This window comes from Leishmania braziliensis, chromosome 7 (genome assembly GCF_000002845.2).
Source record: "Leishmania braziliensis MHOM/BR/75/M2904 complete genome, chromosome 7".
NCBI lineage: Eukaryota > Euglenozoa > Kinetoplastea > Trypanosomatida > Trypanosomatidae > Leishmania > Leishmania braziliensis.
The window spans coordinates 448,198-469,527 of NC_009299.2; the positions used below are offsets into that span (position 1 = coordinate 448,198).

Consider the following 21,330-nt stretch of genomic DNA (forward strand, 5'->3'; position numbering starts at 1 on the left):
CCTTCCTTCTCAAGGCTTACGTTGTACTCGATGAACGCTGTTCCCCTCCCCCCTCCTCCTCCACCTTCCCTTCGCCACGCGCGCGCCGTGCACGTGCGAGGCATTCGCGAGTAAAGGGGGCCTCCTGCGGGTGCGGGAGGCGATGCCACTCTCTGCTGCGCGCTTTCCCCCCTTGCGCGGTATCCCCCGCCCCGCGAGTGTGTGTAGCACCCCCTTCTTTTTGCGGTCTCTGCCTCTCCTTCACAATGCTGCGCGCCATTCCTCCATAACCTTTGGTAGCCTTCGCAACCCGCTTACGGGGGTGACTTTTACCCTCTCGAGCTCATCCTCTTACCCCCCCCTCCCTCACCCTCCCTGCGCCCTTCGCCTCCATCCTGCCTTTCCGCCTCCACATTCACGCATACACACGCACGCAGGCGGCCTCTTCTGCATGTCTCCCACGTGAAGAAGGGAGCCCTATCGAGCGAGGGCGATTCTGACGAGGTCTTTCCAGCTCTCTCTCTCTCTCTCTCTCTCCTTTGCCTCATCTGCTGTGCGCGCACTGCCACACATGCCATTGCTCATGGGGTGCTGGGCTTTGCACTGTTGCTGTCCTCGCCCCCACTTACCCGACGGACTCCTGGATCGGCGCAGGCACATACAGAGACGCTCACAACTGCGTCCTATACACGCATCTGAGTTGTACTTTCATCCTTTTTGTTCTGCGGACTGCTATCGTTTTCCGTCGCCTGTGCGTAGTGTTGCGGGTTTATCGTCACCTGCTCACGCCATCGTTGCCATCACTGCTGTCGTCTCTACTCTTCTTTCACCAATCACTAGCATTCCCCCTGAAGTCGGAGGGCTTTCACTCAGCCAGTGAGATCGAAGGAAGGGAACGGTGAGAGGAGCGCGTCGGCGACCACACCTCAAACATTGAGCGAGGCAGTAGCAAACACTTCCGTCTTGCCAAGCGCGTTCACGCACACACACACACACACACACACACACACACAGAGGCACTACGAGCCCAGCGCGTTGCCCCCGTGTTTTTCAGCAATGAAGGGTGCGAGCCTACGCCGTCATCAGCGGCACAGCCACCAGCCCAGCGTCTCGCAGGGCAGCGACGCTCCGGTGTCGCTGGTGTTCCGCACCCACAACGATAGTCTCTCGAAGGCTGCCTTTCTCTTCTGCCCCAAGAACTTCAACTTGGCAAACCCTGCCACGGTAGCAGGCTCGGCAGCGGCGGCGTCGTCGACCTCATCGGCCCCTGGTGAACTGCCCCCCCAGTCGGGGCGGCATGGCAGCACCGCGTCGCCGCAACCGGCAAGCATGCATGACGGAAGGCGCTTCGCCACCACGACGTCGTCCTCAGCTGCCGCTGAGAGTGTGCAAACACTCGTCGAGGCCATCGTGGAGCTGCGCCCTTCCTCTTCCTTCCAGCCTTTTCACAATAGCCACAGCGCCTGTGGCGGTGGAGTGAGCGGCAGCCACAATTTCGCACTCCAGACCCCTGGCAGCCCGCCCACAAGCAACGTCGGTGATGGAACGACCAGCTTCCTCGGCCTACCCGCACGGACGCAGAGCACCTCTTCGGTAGGCGCTAGCTCCTACGTCGACCTGATGACAGCGTCGTCCTTAATTTCCCCCTCCCCTGGCAGCAGTTTTGCCGGTGCTGGCAGTGGCGAAGGCGGCAACATGACGTCCGCGCCGTCTGTATCAACGAATCGGGGCGGCGAGTCACCGCACTCCTCCGCTGCGTTGACTCGTGGAAGCCCTTCAATTTCCGCCACCACCGTCGGTGTCGCACACAGCGGCGCCTTCTCAGCGGCGTTGCGGCAGAGCGGTACTGTCAGCATGAACGCAGGCGCGATTAGCAGCTCCAGCTTTACAAGCACCCCACCGATGAACAGCGCCACGAGCGCGGCTGCTGGCGCTGGTTCTGGCTGCGGAGCAGCAGGCGGCGGCGCCGCCGCCGCCGGGGCTGGCGGGCCGTGCCCCCTTATGCACCCGTCCGGTGGATGGATCTGCCGCGCCATGGCGTTTAATGAAAAGGAGGTGAGCCACGCAAATGGCGCCATCAGCGTCAACCAGTCCCTCACCTCGAAGTGTCCCCTTATTAACGAGGTTGCCAAGGGCAAAATTATGGCGCGCATCCTGAGCTCGTACCAGGAGGTGCAGGAGCGCTACGGGCTGTCACACGTTGAGTTGACTGTGGATAACCAGTACCTCAGCCGTTCCGACATGTTTCTCATATCGGAGGTGCTTCGGGAGCGCATCCTGTACGAGGGCGAGGAGATGCACGTCTGCAGCTTCCGCATTCGCGTGCGAGAGATGCTGCAGGCGGTAGTGACTTCGCCCAGCAGGGCAGCAAGCAGCACCGGCCTACCCACTGGAGTAGCTTCTTCCGGCGGCACTACGAGCACTGCAGTTCCTGGTGTTGGGGCTCCAGAGAATGGCATCAACATCGGTGCCGGTGCCGTGGGGGCTGGTGGGCTCGCTGGGACCGCTGTAGCATCCGCGGCGGGCGCCGTCGCGTACATCCGCGTCGGGAGTGGGATTGTGCTGCCCACTACCCGCATCAACTTCCAGTCCCTGTCGCCGATTCACTACATCCTCCTCGAGCTATCGCACGAGATGTGGGAGACAACTATGGATGGCCGCATAGCGCTCACCTTGGCCATCCGAAAATTCCTCAGCGAGCTGCTGCTGAAGCAGTTGCCGAAGCGCAAAGCTTCCCCGCATATCTGCGTCGTCTTCACAGGACGACTGAAGAGGGAATTTCAGTACGGCCGACTCAGGGACGTCTTTCATCTGCTGGATTTGCCACGAGATCTGCGCAGCAACGTTGACATTGTGGAGGAGATCCGCATGCACTGCGAGGCGCTTGTCGATCGCGTACTGCGGGAGGTGCAGGGCTCCGCTTACCGGCAGCTGGAGACCGAGGTGCGGGCGTACCGCGAGGCCGCTACGGCATCCCACTCGCGCGCCAGTGGGTCCAAGAGTCCGCGATGCTGGCCAGCGAACGACGGCGACGACTTGAACGTCGTGACGCATTCACTTCAGGAGAAGGAGATGAGCGGCATCACCTCCACGACCAGCACCACGAACCTGTTCCCTGCAACTGGCGAGACTCTGAAGCGGGCCCGCACCAGCGCAGCTTTTTCTGCCGCCGCGGCTGCCACGGAAGCCACTTTTGACTCCTACGTGCGAGCTCGCCAGCAGTGCATCGATGACATCACGGCGAAGCGGTTGTTCGTGCATGCGAAGCAGTCGAACACGCTCGAGGCACTCAGCATTTTGCTGGAGCGGTGCACTCACAACTACATTGATCGTAATCTCACGCTCTGCGGACATGCTGTGACGGTGGTGTCGGCCGGCAAGGGCTTCTATCAAGTCACGAATAATCTTGTGCAGGTTGTCTGTGCTCGGTTGCACGACATAGGCCTAGAGAAGGTGCATGTCGTCTGCGTCGGCCGCCCTCCGCTGCACGTGACACCACTGCTGGAGTACACCTCCAACGACGAAACACTGCGGTCGCAGTACCACCTGCACAGTTGCGCGCTGTCGGGTGCCGGCGCGGGCGCTGGCGTGCGCGGGATGGCGGGTAGAGTGCCTACCCCATTACACTCAGGGGAGGCGGAGCGCTACTACGAGACTCCGGAGTGGATGTCTGTCTTCTTCTTCCACGCCTCTCTTCACTACAAAAGCGGCGGCGAGACGGTCTTTGAGCTCCTGCCCGAGGAGTGCTGGCAGCGGGAGTACTCGGTGATGGCGGCCCTCAAGGCACTACGGCCGGCGCAGCCACAACCACAGCAGCAAGCGCGTCAGCAGCAGTCCCAGTCGTACGCGGCGTCAGCGATGCTTCCTGGTGGTGTGACTGGTGACGGTGGTGTGGAGGATGGCAACGCCTCCGTCGGTGCGGGCGCGACGAGCGGCGTGCAGGGGAGGGACAGAGTCGCTGCGGCTGCGGCGATGATGAGCTCCTGTGGAAGCCACGGCACCACCACTGGAGAGGCGTCCCTCCCGGGCGTCCATCTACCTCTGCTCATTCCTGGGTTGGGGCTGCGCACCTACCCAGTGCCTGAGGTGACCCTTCCAGTGCACCCTTCCTCTGCCAGCTCACTTCTGTGCGCTGATCGCTGGGGCGTTGCTGCATCGGGGTCACCGTATACCGCAGCGCCTTCTAGGGCGGCCGCGGGCGTTGCTGTCGCTGCAGGTGGCCTAAGAAGTGCTTTTTCTCAGCCTCTTGCCCCTTTGCACCTGCAGTCGTGCGCCGCCGATCCCTTGAGCGTCTCGTGGACCGGCAGCATTGGCGCCGAGCACGCCCCGTCACCGATGTCGCCACTGGGCACCTCTAGCGGCAAAGCAGCAGCAGCAGCAGCAGCAGGCAGCTGGCTGGGCGCGGCGGCTCCGGTGTCGGCATCGTCCAAGTGCAGTAGCCCTCTGTTGGTGCGCGCCACGACCACCAACAGCAGCCTTTTTGCCTCGCTGACGGCCCCATCGCAGGGGCTCATGCCACGCGGGGTGACTGGCACGGTCACATTGGCGGCGCACGCCACGGCTAGGCAACCGACGCAGCTGCAACAAGGAGCACTACCGATGCTTACCTCCAACGCACTACCGCACACAGCCGCTTGCGGTCCGCTCCTGCAGCAGGCGCGATATGTCCCACCCCGCCACACATTCAGCAGCATGCCGTTCACCGCAGCGGGAGCGCATAGTGGCGGCATCTTGGGTAGTGAAGCCGCCCTTGCAGCGACGACGGGAGCTTGGTCCTCCGCTCAGCAGCGGCGCTCCCGCACAGGGGTTACTACGGCGTTGGGTGCAGACCCTCACACGATGGCGGTGGCGCCATCTGCGTTCGGTGGTGGCCGACTCAGCTACCCTGGCAACCTACCGTCCTCTTACGCTACCGGCTGTAAACCAACGCTGCACATAAGCCGTTCCTTCGATCACAAGACGACTGCGAACCCCGAATACCACTCCCTCGGCGCCTTCGAGGACTCTGTGCGCAGCGTCAGCTCGTCTGCGCTGGTCCCGTACAACAGTGCACCACGCCTGCAAACTCGCTCGCTGCTGTGGCGCGAGGGCAGCACCTCCAAGTCAAGCGTGAATTCTATTGGCACCTCCGTGGCAGCCGTGGCCACCTCCGTGGGCACAGACCTCGGTGTCAGTGGCAATAGCACCGGCGGTGGGCTGCGGTCTGTGCAACTGCGGCTCGAGGATGGTCACATGTACCGAGATGTCATGGGCATGGTAGTCTCGTTCGCCTCCTGCGCGTGGTACTGCCTCCATGCCTCAAAGCCGCATCAGGACAGCGGGGGTGGCTCGACGACCGTGGTAGTGGCAGCGGGCACTGTTGCAGCGAACGTGCCGGTAGGACACACCATGGTTGCGCGCCAGGGAGACAGTGGTGGCGCCGCCGCTGCGATAGTTGTTGCCGGCGGCTCGTCACCGTCTACGTCGGCAGCCATAGGTCGCGGGCTTCTTCAGCAGCGCGATGGACAGCCGAGCACTCGAGTGGAAAGCGCTACCAGCACAGCTGCTGAGTCTTGCTACAGCGATGCCTCTATGCGACCCCTGGTGAAGAGGTGGCACAAGGCGTCGAGCAGTACGCGCAGCGACGCCGTCTTCTGCGGCTGCAACGTGGTAGACAGTGACTTGCGGAACGGGTATCTGATCCTGGAGATTACCATCAATGCGGCTGTGTTGCCGCAGTCGTTCTGGTCTCCTCGGCTGCTGCTAGACGACAACTACTGGGCCCACCTCATGAGCTGCTTCACTGGCCGCGACGACCGACTCACGTTGGACGAGGAGCTCGAGTTCGCCTCCGAGGACGACGCAGACGACGACACCTTCACAGCCAGTGGCAGCAGCACTGACAAACAGGTGTTGTTACTGAACACCAGCGAGGGTCGGAGATGGAAGGAGGGGGGTGATACAGCGAACGTGAGATCATCGGCAGCCGCGGTGATGGCCATGTCAGCGGGCAGGGAGACGGGTGGCAGTACCCGCGGTGGCCCTGAGAGCGGTCGCGCTATTGATGACTACCACTTCCAGTCCGACTTCCGCCCTGCAGAGGTGTTCTGCCACTCCCACAGTGGCATTACCCCTGATGGGCGGACGCTCATCATCCCCACGCACAGTAACAACGTCTACTTCAAGTCCCCCGAGGTGATCTTTCTGCGCTTCACACCGCAGCTGTTTGTGTCGACTGTGGACGAGGTCGGTGGGGTGGCGCTGGAGCCGGTTGGTCCCAAGACGTTGACGTCGCCGCATCCTAACCACACAGCTGCCGCAGACGATGAGGTGGCAGAGAGGCGGCCCACAGAGGTCTGCGCCTCGTATGGGGTGTTGCACTACGAAGGAAGGGAGGCGCGCTCGAGCGTTGCTGCTGCGGTTTCACCGACTGGACGGCCGGGTGCCTTTGAGCGCTTGGAGGAGGAGGAGGAGGGCAGCAGCGCTCCGTACATGATTCGCAGCGGTGCTGCCGCAAGGGCCACCGCGACCACGGGCCCTGTAGATGGTGAAGGTCAAGCGTGGGCACCTCCGCATCCACCCGAGGCAGGCGCGATGCGGGTCACCAGCAAGAGCGGCAGAAGCAGCAGTACTGACAGCGGGGCAGGATCGCGTGCTAAGGTAGCAGGGGACACAACCATGGCTGCCTCGCCGCAGCTGCCTAAATCTGCTTGTGCGTTGAGCAGCTTGAGCGCCAGCGCCGAAGCGATGGGGTCGACGACGGATGGGCCGTCGCAGCGGACCGCAGTGCAGCCGGGACCGGCGACTGTAGACACGGCGTTGCCAACGGAGTCGCTTCCACCACCCCAAGACGGAACTGTTTGTGCCGCGAAGCCCGAGAGTCCAACATCCCGACCTCGGCCACTGCGCCTGCGACCGACAGGGACAACCACGAGTTCTCCAGTGTTGGCCACAGGGACCCCGCCGCCGCCCTCTCTCCGTGTGCACACGCTACCCTTGGCAGCGGTCAGCCGACAGGAAAGCAGTAGCCTCGCCGGACTGCCGTCTCCGTCACTGACCCCGACAACCGCCACGCACTCGGGTGGACGGCACCCCGCGCACGGCCCGTTTCACCAGGACGAGGTGCCGCTGATGCCCGGCACTACAGTGACCGTGGGGTTTGTGCAGCTGCGCAACAGTTTGCTCTTCGCGATCAAACCAATCAATCCCCTCCGATACGGTTCTGAGGAGGAGCACCGCGAGGACGCGACGGCGCTGTCGCAGTCGGCCGAGAGCGTGAGCACCGCAACAGTGCTGCGCCGCCGCTGGCAGTGGAAGCACCCCGATATTGCCTCCGAGCCGCAGCACCTGGCGAGCTGGACGCACTTGTGCACGTGTCGGTTGCTGCCCTTGTACGGTAGTAAGCCGGCCTACCCACGTGAGAGCTTCTACACGGTGTCACCGCACCAGTACACGGTGACGAGCCCCAGCAGCAACCACGCTGATCCAGCTGAGGAAAACAGGCGTCTGCTAGAGTTTGTGCTGCAACGCCTCCAGCAGCAGTACCAGATCGTTGCTGACAGCCCCGGCCTTGTCTCCGGCTCGCAGTGGCCGCGCGCTGAGCCGTCGCCAAACGCGCGGCTGGAGATGTCACTCGGGCACCAGACGCACACGCTTAAGCTGGGCGAGACGGCCAAGACGATTTCGGTAACGCGCATGCTGCACCGAGGCATGTATAGCAATGGGCAGGTGACGCACATGTTGAGCTACCGCTACCTGCTGTGGAACTACCTGGCGGACGAGTTCACCACGCGTGAGGTGCACATGGAGGCCCAGGTGGGCGAGCGCAACGCTTTCCGTTGGGAGTCGCTAGATGGCTGGCTGCAGGAGCGGCCGAAGGCGTTTATTCCACGCGGGCCCGACATCTGGCTGCGCTCACGCGAGGTGGCTGTTGTGTTGCTTCCCGAGGACGCGGCCCACCCTCCGTCGTACGAGGAGTTCTGCCGCTTCATCAGCTACAGATTCTCAGTGCATCTGTCCACCCATGGCAAGGTGGTGTGGAAGTCGCACGAGGGCGGTGTATCGTTGGACATCTCTGAGGCGACGCCTCTCACTTTCCCTGCAACACCGCCGTTGATGGAGGTAGCGCTCGTGCACGACAACCCGCTCACCCTCGACACACGCAACATCGTCGACCGCGTCACTGGTCGCACCATCGGCTTCGAGGTCCCTGTGCAAAAGAGACTCATGAGCGTCGACATCAGCCTGCCGCAGGAGTACAGCAGCCACTGCTGCTACTACTTGAAAGTGTCTTGGCTGGCGTGCGCCGCCTCGGTCATCACCGACTGGTTCGGCTCCTTCATCGCAAACGCTGCCCGCTTCCGCTTTCACGCGGTCCCTCTGGGTTGTTACTACATGAGCCCCAAGGCGGAGTCGCTGACTTCGCATTACGACGTGGAGGCGGCGTCGCCGGAGGAAGAGCTGGCGCTGCGTTGTGCGCTGATGAGGCTGCTCATAACACCGACCTACCACTACTACCCGGACACGCCAGTGCTAACGCGCAACTGCCGCCTCGTGCACTTTAGCGGTCTGTGCTGCGTGATTGTGCCACCGAGCGCGACAACGGTGGCGCAGTGGTATCAGAACTCATTCGTGCGGCAGGGCTCCGTGGAGCAACTGGTGCTGCTGGAGGAGTTCAAGGAGGCGGTGGCTACAGCGCGGCAGCGGGTCGCGGACAGAGCCGCTGGTTCGGCCTCTGCTGCTGTAGCCCACCCGTCAACTGAAGACGTGTGAGCTGCTTGTGGCGGTTCCAGTGCTGCTGCTGCTGCTGCTGCTGCTGCTGTTGCAGTGGTGGTGTTTACAACTCTCCACTGTTAACGTTATTGCTGATATTCAAAATGGTCGTGTGCAGGCGTTGCTGGTAACCCCACTGAGGGGCGGGCGTGTGTAGATGTCGGGGGAGGGGGTGCGTGAGGCAGCGATGGCCATCGTACTAATGAGCGGGTGGATTCTGTGCCATACATGAAGACAATTGAACATGCCGATGTGAGATGAAAGGCAGCGGAGGCAGTGTATTGGTTCTGGAGGCAGTGTCGTGTGGGTGTGTGGGCTCCTCCTCTCCTCCCCTCCCCACACCCTCCAGTCCCTGCGTTTTCTTTGCATTAGGCTGCGATGGTGCCTATTCCCCATCTTCCTTCCCACTTACTTGCATGGCGCTGCTGCATCGAACCGCCCTACGTGCACGTCCTCTCTCTCGGTGTTCCTTAGCTGCACTACGCGTTCCAGGGACGCGTCTGCTGCCCTTCCTCCCACTCGCCTCTCCCCTACCATCACGTTGTTGACAACACACCTCCAGTCTTTCGGACGCAGCAGGCCTCTCTGTCCGGCTCCTCCCTTCTCGACCCACACGCACACACACACACACACACACGCACACGCACACACGCACGCAGGTGCACCGTCATTGCGGGTGCACCGTGTCTTCGTCTCCCTTTTCTGCTTTCCTACCCATTCTGCTTTCCCGCTTCTCTTGGCTCATCGCGCCCCCCTCCCCCCCTCTCTCTCGTCTCTCCTCCCCCCGCATCTCCATCAGCAGCCATGTCCGTTGCCAATGCGGCGTACCTCACGCTAAACGGCAGCTGCCTCACGGCAGGGGAGCAGACAGCGCTGCAGTGTTCGCTGCCACTCTTGTCGCAACGCTACCGCGGCACACCAATGCAGCTCTGGGGTAAGGTCACGGGGATCAAGACACACTACTGGGTCGTGCAAGCTTTCCCGAACGGCGAGTTCGCACCGGCCGTCAGCTTCTACAGCGTTGATGGTGGGAACACGTGGGCGATGCTTTCTGCGCTGACGGAGGAGCAGGCGGCCCTTTGTGAGGCCCTCCGCGGTCCCTACCAAGGCGTGCCGAGCTACGAGTATAGGATGCGTCAAGATCTCCCGGCCGAGACGGACGAGGCCGCCGTGACGATGCCGACGCCGGATGACACTGTGAAGAAGGCTGAGGAAGACATCGCCGCCGCCCGCGCTGCTGGCGGCGCCAACAGCGACGACGACGATGAGGAGCAGAGCGATGAGGAGGATGAGGAACAGGACGGCGTCGCCGTGCCTGCGCCACGTAAGCGCACGGCAAAGTTCCGCATCCTTAGCATCACGGAGGCGATGCGCTTAGCCCACTTCGTGCTGCTACATGACGCAGACTGCCGCCTGGCGGTGCGCGGTATGTTCGTCCTGCAAGACGGTGCGGCTGTGGGTGTGCGTAACAGCACCTTTGGTGGCCAGCCTCTGCACCACGCGAAGAAGCCGTCGTGCTACGTAAAGATGGCGTGTGCGGGGAAGGAGGAGCGGAACCGTGTTCTCTACGGCCCCACGTACAACCCGCACACGGATTACCTGATGCCCATCACAGACGATGCTCCAGCAGGTGTGTGGTCTGTCAAGTACAACGCAACAGCGAACGTTGTGAGCGTGCGCAATCTCTTCTACGAAGGCTCTCTCTTCTGGTACCGTCCGGGCACACTGGAGTGCGGACAGATCTACTGCGGCTCTGGAGAGCGCAACTTTGACGTATGCTTCATGTTGTCGACGGTTGCTCCTAGGACGTAGCGGAGAAGTACTCGCAGGCGGAGTCGGAGATGGTAGAGAGAGGGGAGGGGAAGATGGGCGTCGGCTGAACGAGCAGCGTACATCCTTTGCAGGGAGGGAGGCGGACCTTGGTAGAGGGACACAGAAGGGAACAGAGCAGTTGCAAAGGCCGTGCGCGGAGGCGTCCGCCGAAGTGTGGCTCCGAGCATGTGCGTTGGAAGCGTTCGTTGCCGCTAAACCCACCGTTCTGTCGATGAGCGGCGCCTGCCCACCTGAGCAGTGTTACGAACACCATTTAGCTCGCTGACCGCCTGTCCTCTCTCTCTCTCGCTTTCTTTGGCTGCCCTTCATTTCCACCTGCGCACTCTGGAGTGGTGCTTGTGTGGGTGTGCGTGTCTCTGTTCTTGTGCCTGCCTCCTACACGGCATACCCTTGTCGTCCTCGTGCTCTGCAGACCCACGCACGTCTTTACGTGCGTGGGTGGCGCTCTATTGCCCTTCTGTGCTTTGACGTGAATGCGCATTGCTGGCTGCGGTAGAGAGGTGGACTCGCCTGTGGCCGTTGTGGCTCGAGCTGTAGGCTCGCCAATGTACATAGTATCTCTGTGAGAGGCAAAAGACGAAGAGAGGCTGCGCGACTCGGCACACCGCCTTCTTCTGCTTGCCTCGCCTCATCCCTCCCTCCCTTCCTCCCTCTTTCCCTGTAGCCACCTGCTGCTGCGACCGCTACTCTGAACGGCTAGCGGTTTGCCGGTTCTTCTGCGTTGCGGCTTATGTGTGCTTCATGGGTGCGGATTTTGCCTTGGGAGGTGTGTGCGTGTGCGTGTGTGTGTGTGTGTGTGTGCTCAGAGGCAAAGTGTGGAACGGTGCACGCGCGGGTGTGCGGAGGTGCAGCTCTCGTAGGCTTGTTGGTGTTCGCTTTCTCCAATCCCTCTTCATGTACGAGTTGGCGTCATACCCGGCGTTCTCCTCCCCTTCCCTTTTCCACGGTTGCGTTGTGGCGGTAGCCCCCTCTCCTCCCCTCTCGCGCACGTGGCGTCAGTGCCCACAGCCAAGTGTGATACCTCAAGAGGGTAACGGCACTTCATCACATAGAGGCAGCGAAGAAGACGATGTGCGTGCGTGTGTATGACGATCAGTGTGACTGATCGCTCCTCTCTGACTCTCTGGCGCCCCCCTTCCTCCCCCCACCCAGACGCTCTCTCTGGGGCGACACGGTACATGTCCACTCCTTCCTCTGTCTCCTTCGCCTCGACAGGCACCCATACACGTAGGCATACACCGGAAGGAGGCAAGGGCCACTGAGAAGCCCCAGCCATAGCCCCCTTCATTCCAGTGAGGGCGCGAGCTATTCTTTGGCGCTCTTTTACCTCCTTAGCTCTCTCACCTCGCATCTCCCCTCCTCTCTTTCGCCTTCTTCATCTTCCCGCATCTCCCACGGACTCGCCCACCCATACAAGCGGCTGTCTTTTCATCCTTCTCTCTTCGCTTCTGTCTCTGCACACTCGCACGACAGCATCACAGTGTTGTACTTCAATACCCCCTTCCCCCTCCAACCACCGCCACCGCCACCACCCTGAAGCCCCTTTATTTCGCTTATCGACGCTGCCTATATTCAACAGCACGTCCGTCTACACACACACACTGCGGGAGAGAGGTGGAGTAATCGTCTGTCGTTGCCGCCTACTCGTGGCTCTCTCTGTCGCTTAGGCACTGCAACGCACCACTGCCTCCGAAGGGGCGATCAAGGAAGGAGTTCTCCGGCACACTGCGCGCATGAGTCAGGTTGGTGCGTGGGGGCTCACTCTTTACGACTTACATGGTCACGTACTCGATTAATCGTTGTCTTGACGGCTCTTGTCTTTCTCTCTGTTGCTGTGCGCGTTCGTATGTAGCCGCGCTAGCCTGCTGAGCCACTCCTGCAACTTGTGCTTCCTGTTCGTGTAGTTGTCTCTTGATCGCGCCCCCTCGCTCTCTTGATCTCTGTATTCACCCCTTCCACCACGAGGCCGAATGTCCTCCTCACGTTCGTCATCGTTATCTGATGGCGACGACAACGACCGTGCGGGCTCATCGTGGAGTGATGCCAGCGACGCGGTGAATTCGGTGACCGGCGAGGCAAACGCCAAGGGCGCGGCGCCAAGGCTTACTGAGGAAGACGACCGGGCGGTTGGTTGCGTGGAGGGCGTCAGGCTACTGGGGCCAAAGGAGCGTATTCACCGGTACCTTGATCAGTGCGTGCCCCCATCGCTCGTGGCCCATCAGCGCACCGCGGATGGGCCCCTGCTGGCTCAGCTGTGTGCGGAGCTGGAGGCAGTCGGCAGTTCAAAGGCGTGGGCGAGTCACGTGCCCGCTACGGTGTTTGACGAGTACACGGCGACAGTTGAAGAGGGCGCGAGGAACATCGAGGCAGGCTTCCCCGCAAGCGCCGCCTTGCAGCCGAGTCCACGAGCTGACCTCTTCGAAGCCGCCTTGTATTCATGTGAGAACGTGGCGTACCCCTCGTATCCGTCGTTGGTGGAGCTTCGCCGCGCTGCGGAGTCCGGCAGTGGCGCCACTGTTCCGTGGTCGACGCTGACGCGTCACTTGTCGTACCTGAGTGTGCGGCTGCACGGGTTGCTGTCTGCGCCACACGGCTGCGTTGGCGCATACGTGCTGCCGCTACGCTTTCAGGCGTCGGTGGTGCCGCTGCTCTACACATGGGCGACGCACTGGCCCCTCATCGAGGCCGACATCGAGTGCTGGCGAGCGGTCGTGCAGTGCTTCCACACGGCGTGCCGACCACCGATCCCTAATAAGACATCCTCCGACGTGAATGGAGAGGCAGCGCTTGAAGCGACCTTCACGCTGCCGTGGCAGCCGCTGGCAGCACTGTGCCTGAGTGCTCGAGATAAGCGGAACGCTGAGCTGCCCTCATGGCGATCTACTCTCACTGCTGTCGTCACCTCGCTGCCGTCGCTGTGCCGCCGCGCGTCGCCTCACTTTAGCGCTGACGCCGTGGATGGTCTCTGGGGCCTCGTGGCCAGCCAGTTGGCGCCAACGGAAGATGGTGCTGCTGCACTCTCCTTGTTCGTGCGACTCGTGCCGTACCGTCACCTCTGCGAGCCCCAAACTGACGCGGTCGTTGCACAGGACTCTATCGAGCATGAGGCGATCGCCTTGAGAGAAGGTGACCACAAGTCTCAGGGCCAGCAGGAGGATGGGCTCGTGTCCTCCACGACGGCGGCCGCGTCGCCGCAGCTGACGGCGCGCGCAAAGCAGATTCTGCACTTCCTACTGGTGGAGACAGCAGCGTGGGAGCCTCCCGGTCAGCCTTCATCTGCGGTGGAGCCAAGCAGTGCCAAGGCGAGGAAGTCGAGGGCGCCGCCGCGCGGCATTTACTTGACATGGGCGAGGGCCGTCATGACATTCACCGGATCGCTTGCACGCGCGCATCCTGGAGTGGCCGGTATGGACGCATTCGCAGAGCCGCTCTTCACCGCGTGGCTACAGGCGCTGCAGCTGCCGGTGGGGAACAGCGCCGGGCTTCCAGGCACTTCAGCGGCCGCCCTGTCGCGTCTCACGCGCCGTGGAGGACACGAGGCGAGCTCGCTGCCGAGGTGGAACACTGCGCGTGATGACCCCGAGACGAGCTCGCGCGCAATCAGCTGGACAGCAGCACCGTACGTGCGGCTGCTGAACGCCTTCCCGGACACCAGTGACTCCCCGCTCTGGCGCCAGTTGGAACGGTGGCTCCACGCCACGAGCGTGCTAGTGCGCCCCGGCATGCCATGCCCCAGCGGCAGTCCAGCCGATCGCGTGTGCGACTGCTACAGCTCACTGGCGCGCGAGGCAGCTCGCCTCTGTTCTTTTACTGAGAAGAGGGCCGCATGCAAGCCACAGAAGTCACGCGGCGCGGAAGTCGTAGAGGAGCCTGGTGCGCAGACCAACTCACCTCCCGGCAATGCTACTGGCGAGTCGGCTTCTGCTCGGGCAGCACACCGCTGGAGCCCCGCCACGGTGGAGAGATTTGTCTGTCTCCTTCTTCCGCATGCCGTGGCGGCGTTTCAGGCGCGTGCGCGGCAGGCGCAGACGATGTTGTGGGCACTGCTGCGACTCTCGCCTGCCAAGGCGCTACCAGACTTTCTGCAGTGTGTGCGAACGGGCCTCCAAAGCCCCACAGAGGTGGCGGCGCAGCGCGCTGCCTCGGCGCGGCTTCTCGCCGGCGCCGTGCCCACCATTCTGGCAGACACGGCAGCTGCATCGCTGCAGCCGTCTAACACGAGCCGAGCTACTCTGCTTGCCTTTCTGCGTGAGACGCTGCCGTCGGTGCTCACGTTTATCAATCCGAGCGACTTGGTGAGTGCGCTTCCTGCCCTCTCACTCGTGGCGGTCGCAACGAGTTACGCCGCAGCGGAGGAAGTATTGGGCACAGTCGACGAGGTAGAGGCCTTTGCGAAGGCTTATGTGGCGCGTGTGCTTCCACTCTTTGCTGCCCACGCCGATGTCAACAAGGGCCATTTCCCCACCGCTGAGGTGATGGTTCGAGCGTTTCTGCGGACGCTGCCTCCCACGGCTTTCTCAATGGTGACGCGCGAGGTGTTGCGAGAGGCGCAAAGTCGTGATCATGGTGCTCGCATGGCCGGGCTGGTGCGCATGGTTGCTGCCTGCGCGCCGGCTGAGGCATGGGCCTGTGCAGAGAGGCACTGGCTCCGAGTCCTGCTTGATACGTCTGCGCGCGACGCCGAGGTGGAGTGGGCAGCACCGCTGCTTGCGGCCTGTGTCTCCCAGCTGGGCGACCGCTCGCTTGCACGCGCACAGGCCGCAGCGATCTGGCGCGGTGCGCTACTGCAGCTCTGCATTGTGACCAGTAAGAAGCGTCGCACCGCTGGCATTCAAGTCATGGAGGCTCTCATGGCGTCGCTAACACGGCCGCGAGAGGACGCAAGGACACATTTTCGTATCTTAAATGAAAAACAGTGTCGACCGCAGCAGCTGCAGGGAGCGGAAGCGGACCCGCCCACTGCTCGTGTATCGTGCACTGCTACCTCACTGCCGCTGCCAAAGGTCGGCACCGCAACTGAGGCGCGGGTGTATGTGGAGTGGCCGGGGACAGAGGATATGCAGGTGGCGGTGGATCTCTTCAACGCGTCGCTCAAAGACTGCGTGGATATCATTGAAGGGGTCAGCGGTGGGGCTGTCCTCAATACCGGTGCAGCAGGGACGGCAGCGACTGTTTCAAGCGACGGCGGCATCTCGCTTTATGCGCACTTATTCGGTGGTGCTTCCACTGCCACCTCAGCACCGAGCGGCGGCGGGGCCGCTGCTACAGTCTTTTGCGAGAGCGCCGCCGCCGTTACGCGGCACAGTGTACTGGAGGGAACGCTTCACTGGATGCTGCGACTCTTCCTGGCATGCGAGTGGTTGTTTGTTGAGCCGACGCCCACGGGGACGGCAGCGAACGCACAGCAGACGCGCGGTGTGCCGTGGTGGGACGTGAATCCACGCGTGGCGTGGCATCCCACCGGTGCAGCACTGCTTCCAGCGTCGTGCAGGCCAGTCTACACGCGGGCGAAGGTGCTTGAAGTGCTTCGCAGGTGCGTGTGCCTTCCCATGCTACATCAGCACGTCGTCGTGCCTTTGCGCCAGTGCGGTGTGGAGCTGCAGGAGTGGTTTGGCCCACCAGCCAGCGAGGAGGCGTCCGCGTCGGGGGCGGAAAGCCAAAGTGACGTGGCGGAGTTGCTGAAGCTGCTCCAGTGGCTGTCGTCTTCCGTCGTGCGGATGCCTCAGCAGCGATGGAGACCGGCTGCGTCGCTCTCGCATTACCTGCGCCAGAGTATGGGGAAGCAGTGCCCATGGATGCGTCGACGGCTACCGCTGGAGTGCTGGACTGACCGCTCGATGCAGCTGCAGGTGGAGGCGGTGACGCACGGGCATCTGCCAGTGACGCAGAAGACCTTCTCGGATGTTGTGTCATTTCTGCAGAGCCTATGTCTGTCTCCGCACCGGTCCGTCTGGGGAGGAGCGATGCAGCTGCTCGTGCACGTGCGCCTCTTCGGTGCCCTCGATAGCGCCTCGCTTGCAACTTTTGAGGGCCGAGTGCGCGCCGTGGCGACAGACGTCATTCGCCAGTGGCTTGCAGGGGCGGCACCTTCAGTGTTAGAAACTACCGTGGCGAGTGGAACACTGCATCCCCAGGGGCAGCTACTGTTGCCTGAGACTACCACAGCGGCGGTGAAAGGCACAGTTGACGGCGAAGATGGAGCTGGGCCGCTCATCACCTCAGTCACTCCGGCGGCCATCGAAGTTGCACCTCCCACGACGCTGCGGCTGCACACACTCCAGGGCGCAATGGAGGGGGTGCAGACGCTTCTGGTTTCACTGACACTCAGCCGCGAATTCTTTGAGGCGCCGCTCATGTGCGTGGAATCTCTGCGCTTCCTCGTTCGCTTCCCTGAAGAGCTGCGCTCCGCCACAGCCGGGCTGCTGCTGCCGCATCTCACTGAACGGGTGCGCTCCTCCAAAGCGCTTCTCATCACCGGCGCCGCCCGCTCCCCCGCCTTCACGGAGGAGGTGGTGCAGCTTGCCTACGAGCTTGCTTCCACGTACCCTGCGCGTGCTGCGCTACTCGTGGCGTACGCCTATCTCGTCTACTGGCCGTCCCCGCGCCACTGGGTTGCACTGCGCACTGTGCGTTACCTCACGCGCCTCTCCCTCTCTCCGCACATTGTCCTACGGTGTGTGGCAGCCGACCTCTTACAGGCCGTGTCGCTGCCGGTCGCCGTGCGGGAGCCCACGTGGACGGTGCGCATGGTGACGGATGCCGTTGCGGTGCCGGTTTCCTTCTTCTTCTCGCCGGACACTGTGAGGGAAGGGCTTAGTGAGAAGGCGCAGCGGGCGCACCAGGCTGCTGTGGCAGCGGTGCAGGATAGCATGCACCGGCTGACGGAGGTGTGCCCGTTGATGCCGTACTACGCCAGCACAAAGGGCCTTGTGTTTCCGCTGCGATACCTTACCGTGCCCAGGTGCGCAGCGTCTGCACTGGGGCTGCATGAGGTGCAGCCAGGCACTGCGCTGACGCCTCAGCACGGCGGTGCGATCACCGGCCCCGCCTTTGTAGACGCCGTCACGCACACGCAGCCGTCCGAAGCGGCTGCGTACCGTCGGCAGTTACTCACAATTCTGCTTGGCGGCCCGGGTGGCAGCGTTGCCGCCGTGGAGGCGGCGGCAGAGGAGAGCTCCAGCGCAACAGAGGCCGAGACGCGACAGCTGAGTCCACATTCGTGGGTGCTGCAGCTACTGGCACTGCCGGTCGAGTGCCACCAGGCGTTCCATGACCGCCAGGTGGCGTCCGCGACCACAGTAGTGAAGCTGCTTGCCTCGCTGTCACAGGAGCCGGGGCCCAATGATGCATCGTCGCCATACTCGTCTGCTGCTTCGCTGCTGCTTGAATGGGCTGAAAATGCACTGCAAGCGTGGCAGCGCAGTCGCGGTCAAACTAACCAGCCCCGAAGCGGGGACACGCAGCACGCATCTACTGCGGACACAAACGATTCTGACGGTCCTTCCATGTTTACCGCGCAGCATGGCGCGGCAGACGCATCCTGTGCTCACCTCACCGCTAGCGAGGGAGACGCAGAAGTGCGCGCCGACAATGAGGACACGAGCGAGCTGGAGGAGGATGAGATGTACCGCCTCTTCCGCTCTCTTGCGATTGTGTCCTCGGCCGTGCTGCGACTGACCGTCCCACTGCGACCAGCTGCAGCACCGAGCTCTGTTCAGAAGGGCCACACAGATGTGGGGCTGCGGACGCGAGCAGTGCGCTTCTTCTCGGACGTTGTTGCGTGCGTCTGCAGTCATGCAGCCGTACCGCACCGCGTCGCCCAGCAGGTCATGCTGGTGGCCTTTGCGACATTGGGGGAGTCGCTGACGTCGGAGGAGCTGTGGACTGTGGTCTATGCATTAGCGAGTCAACTGGGCAGTACAACCCATGCGGAGCCGGCGGCGGTGGTCGCTAATGATGCAGGCAGCGGTGCCGGTGATACGTGGTCACAGCGACAGCAGCGCCTCTTGTCCTTCATCGGCTCCCTTCTCTGCGGCGCGCCGCCAGGGGTCATCTGCGTCAACCTCTCGCGTCTGGTGGCCCTTGTCGAGGTGAATGTGCATCTCCTCAGTATTTCTTCGACGAGCCAAGTGCGACAGATGGCGGCGGTGGTGGTGGCGCAGCTGATTAAGTTCTCCACTCTGCAGAGTGGCCTTCGAGTCGAGTTCAGCAGCTGCCGTGCCTCCGCTGATGCGCTGATTGTCTCGCTCATGCGGCGTGCCAATACCGCCGTGTTTCAGGGAAGACTTCCGCTTGTGTGTGTCGGGGCCGAAAGCAAAGACATCCTGGCGAATGACACGCCAGCGGCTTGTGCTGCCGCCCCCGCCAGCCGCGGTAAAACATCTGGCCCGGCTGGGTTTCGATCGCCCACCTCCAAAGATGCAGCGCTGCTGACCTTCACGGTGCTGTGCCTTCGACAATCCACGGTGGACATGCTCGAGGCCCACGCACACGACATGGTGCTGCTGCTCTGCTGCTGCCTTGACTTGTCCTTTACGGAGGTGCAGCGGCTGCACGAGGTGGTGGAGGCAGCTTTTGCATCTTTGATGGCTCTTCGCATGCCCAAGATGCTTGTTCATGAGCTGATCGAGCAGCTCTGCAGTGTCTGCACAAGCCCCATCGCGTATGGTACCTCACGGCGGGCAAAGGCGGCGTGCACGCGTGCACTGCGTCGGCTTATCTTTCCGAACCTGCACCGCATCGGCAGGTTTGCCGTCATGGAGCAGATCGCTGCCGCGAGCCTTGCTGCTTTGGCGCACCGTGACGCCAGCGTCCGTGCCGAGGGCAGTCACCTGATGGTCGTGCTCACCAAGGTCGCCGCCGAGGCGCAGATGCGCGTGCTAGTGCAGCGTCTGGGGCAGGAGCTGCGCCAGCTCCCCTGTGAATCTGCCGCTACCGCGTCTGCGGCGGCGGAGTACCAGCAGGAAGATGCACCCTCCAGCAATGGTGCTGGCCCAGCATCGATGGGCCGTCGTGTTGCCCTCGTGCAGGCTCTCGGCGCGGTGGTCCTGGCTGACCCAGGTGACCCATCTTCGTACGTACCAAAGGTGATGGTGCAGCTTGCGGCCTGCGCGCAGGAGGACGGCACGGAATGCGGTCGTGTGGCAAAGCGCGTCTTCGAGGCATGGTGGCATGCGCACCGCGAGGGGTGGGAGCATGTCTACAAGTCGCGTTTCACGCCTGTGCAGGTGGATGCGATGTCCGACCTTCTCGCACCACGCTACTACGCATAGATAAGGTCTCCAGAAGAGGCGAGGGATGCGGAGGGGCGCGGAGCGTCTAGCACCCGCGACCATGAGGAGAGGTGTGCATCCCTTGTCCCTCCTTTGCTGATGCCGTCTTGTCGCTCTATTTCTCTACCGGAGGTTTATCTCGGCTCTCTCTCTCTCTCTCCTTCGCCCTCCGCTCCTCCCTCCCTAGCGCTCTCCCTCGTCATGCGACAACCCCGATTTAGTGTGTGCATGCGTGTCTGCTTGGACCGGCGAGAGGCATTTTTGGACGCTCGTACCCTCTCTTGAGGTGCTCCGTCATACGACGTGCCGTCATCCCTTCCTGAACTCGTATGCCCACGCAGAGGTGTTAACGTTGTACCAACACACTCCGCCCTTTTCACCGTATGCACGGAGGAGCGAGACGAGCAAAAAGTACCCACTGTAACTCGACATCACCGGTGTCGCGGAGGAGGGTTGGGGGAGCGAAGTGTGCTGTGGCAGCCTTGCGCCCACAACGGGGTGAGCCCGCCCTGCCCCTTTCTTTCCTCTCTCCATACCGAGGCAGAGCCTACGCGCTTCCATTTCGGTCTTCTCTTCTTCCTTTGCCGCTTCTGCGATTGCGGGTGGGGAGAGGGGGAGGAGGCAGCACAGCGGCGCGTGTACGACCGGTCGCGCGTGCTCTCCCGTTCTCCGTCTCTTACATTTTCGTGCGTGCCACCACTCCTTTTTCTCCCCCCTTTCTCTCTCTCTCTGCGTGTGTGTGTGTGTGTGCCTCATCGCTTGGTTTCCTCCCCACCCTTCCCTCATCATGTTACCAATGCACACGTTGACTCATGTTGTACCCTCATCATCATATCCTTAGAACCACCGCCTCATCAGCGCCGTAGATCGGCCTCCCTCTCTCTTCCACCTGCCCAACGGCAGTTCTCTCTCCTGCGCTCAGTTCACCAGAGAACGACAGAAAGCGAAGACGGGAGCTGGAGCTCGAACTTCCTCCTCCGCTGTAGTGGCTGTCTACTCCACCACCGGCACCCACACCCACACACAGACATACCCACATACCCGACGGGGAGCTTCCGTGGTGCTTGCAAGGGGTCATCACGCTCTGGACCTCGCTCCTTTCTTTCCTCGTCTTCTACTCCGCAAGCAAAGGCAGCAGCAAAAGTACATAATCCCCGTTCCCCCCTCCCCAGTTCACCCAAGCCGACCCTTCCCTTCGTTCTCTTCACCCGTCTCTGAATTTTCTGTACAGCGAAGACGAGCGTGTGGCGCGTGTGCCCCTGACTTACCTCTCAGTCTCACACCTTCGCCCTCTCTGCTCCTTCCGCCTCGCTCCTTGTCTACGCCGGCGTCTTGGTACCACTACTGCCTGCGCCTATAGTCGTTTCGCTCGTGTCGTCCCTTTCCTTCCGGTTGGAGGCGTCGCGGCGACTGTGCGCGCTCTCACCCCCCTTCTCCTTCTCCCACATTATTACCTCCTCCCTGTCTTGCACTCCCACTCTGTCACCATCACCCC

At 62.3% G+C, this 21,330-nt stretch overlaps 3 protein-coding genes across 3 annotated transcripts; all 3 read left to right on the forward strand.

The window, feature by feature from the left end:
• Window positions 1-1,308: 1,308 nt before the first annotated feature.
• On the forward strand, window positions 1,309-8,730 carry LBRM_07_0970 (conserved hypothetical protein; the record flags this gene model as incomplete). Its single annotated transcript, XM_001562542.1, has 1 exon — window positions 1,309-8,730. One exon carries the CDS (start codon window positions 1,309-1,311, stop codon window positions 8,728-8,730), a length of 7,422 nt encoding a protein of 2,473 aa, XP_001562592.1.
• An 804-nt stretch (window positions 8,731-9,534) lies between these two features.
• Window positions 9,535-10,542, forward strand: LBRM_07_0980 (conserved hypothetical protein; the record flags this gene model as incomplete). The annotated part of the gene is made up of 1 exon (XM_001562543.1): window positions 9,535-10,542. One exon carries the CDS (start codon window positions 9,535-9,537, stop codon window positions 10,540-10,542), a length of 1,008 nt encoding a protein of 335 aa, XP_001562593.1.
• A 1,991-nt stretch (window positions 10,543-12,533) lies between these two features.
• Window positions 12,534-19,835, forward strand: LBRM_07_0990 (conserved hypothetical protein; the record flags this gene model as incomplete). The annotated part of the gene is made up of 1 exon (XM_001562544.1): window positions 12,534-19,835. One exon carries the CDS (start codon window positions 12,534-12,536, stop codon window positions 19,833-19,835), a length of 7,302 nt encoding a protein of 2,433 aa, XP_001562594.1.
• Window positions 19,836-21,330: the final 1,495 nt, after the last annotated feature.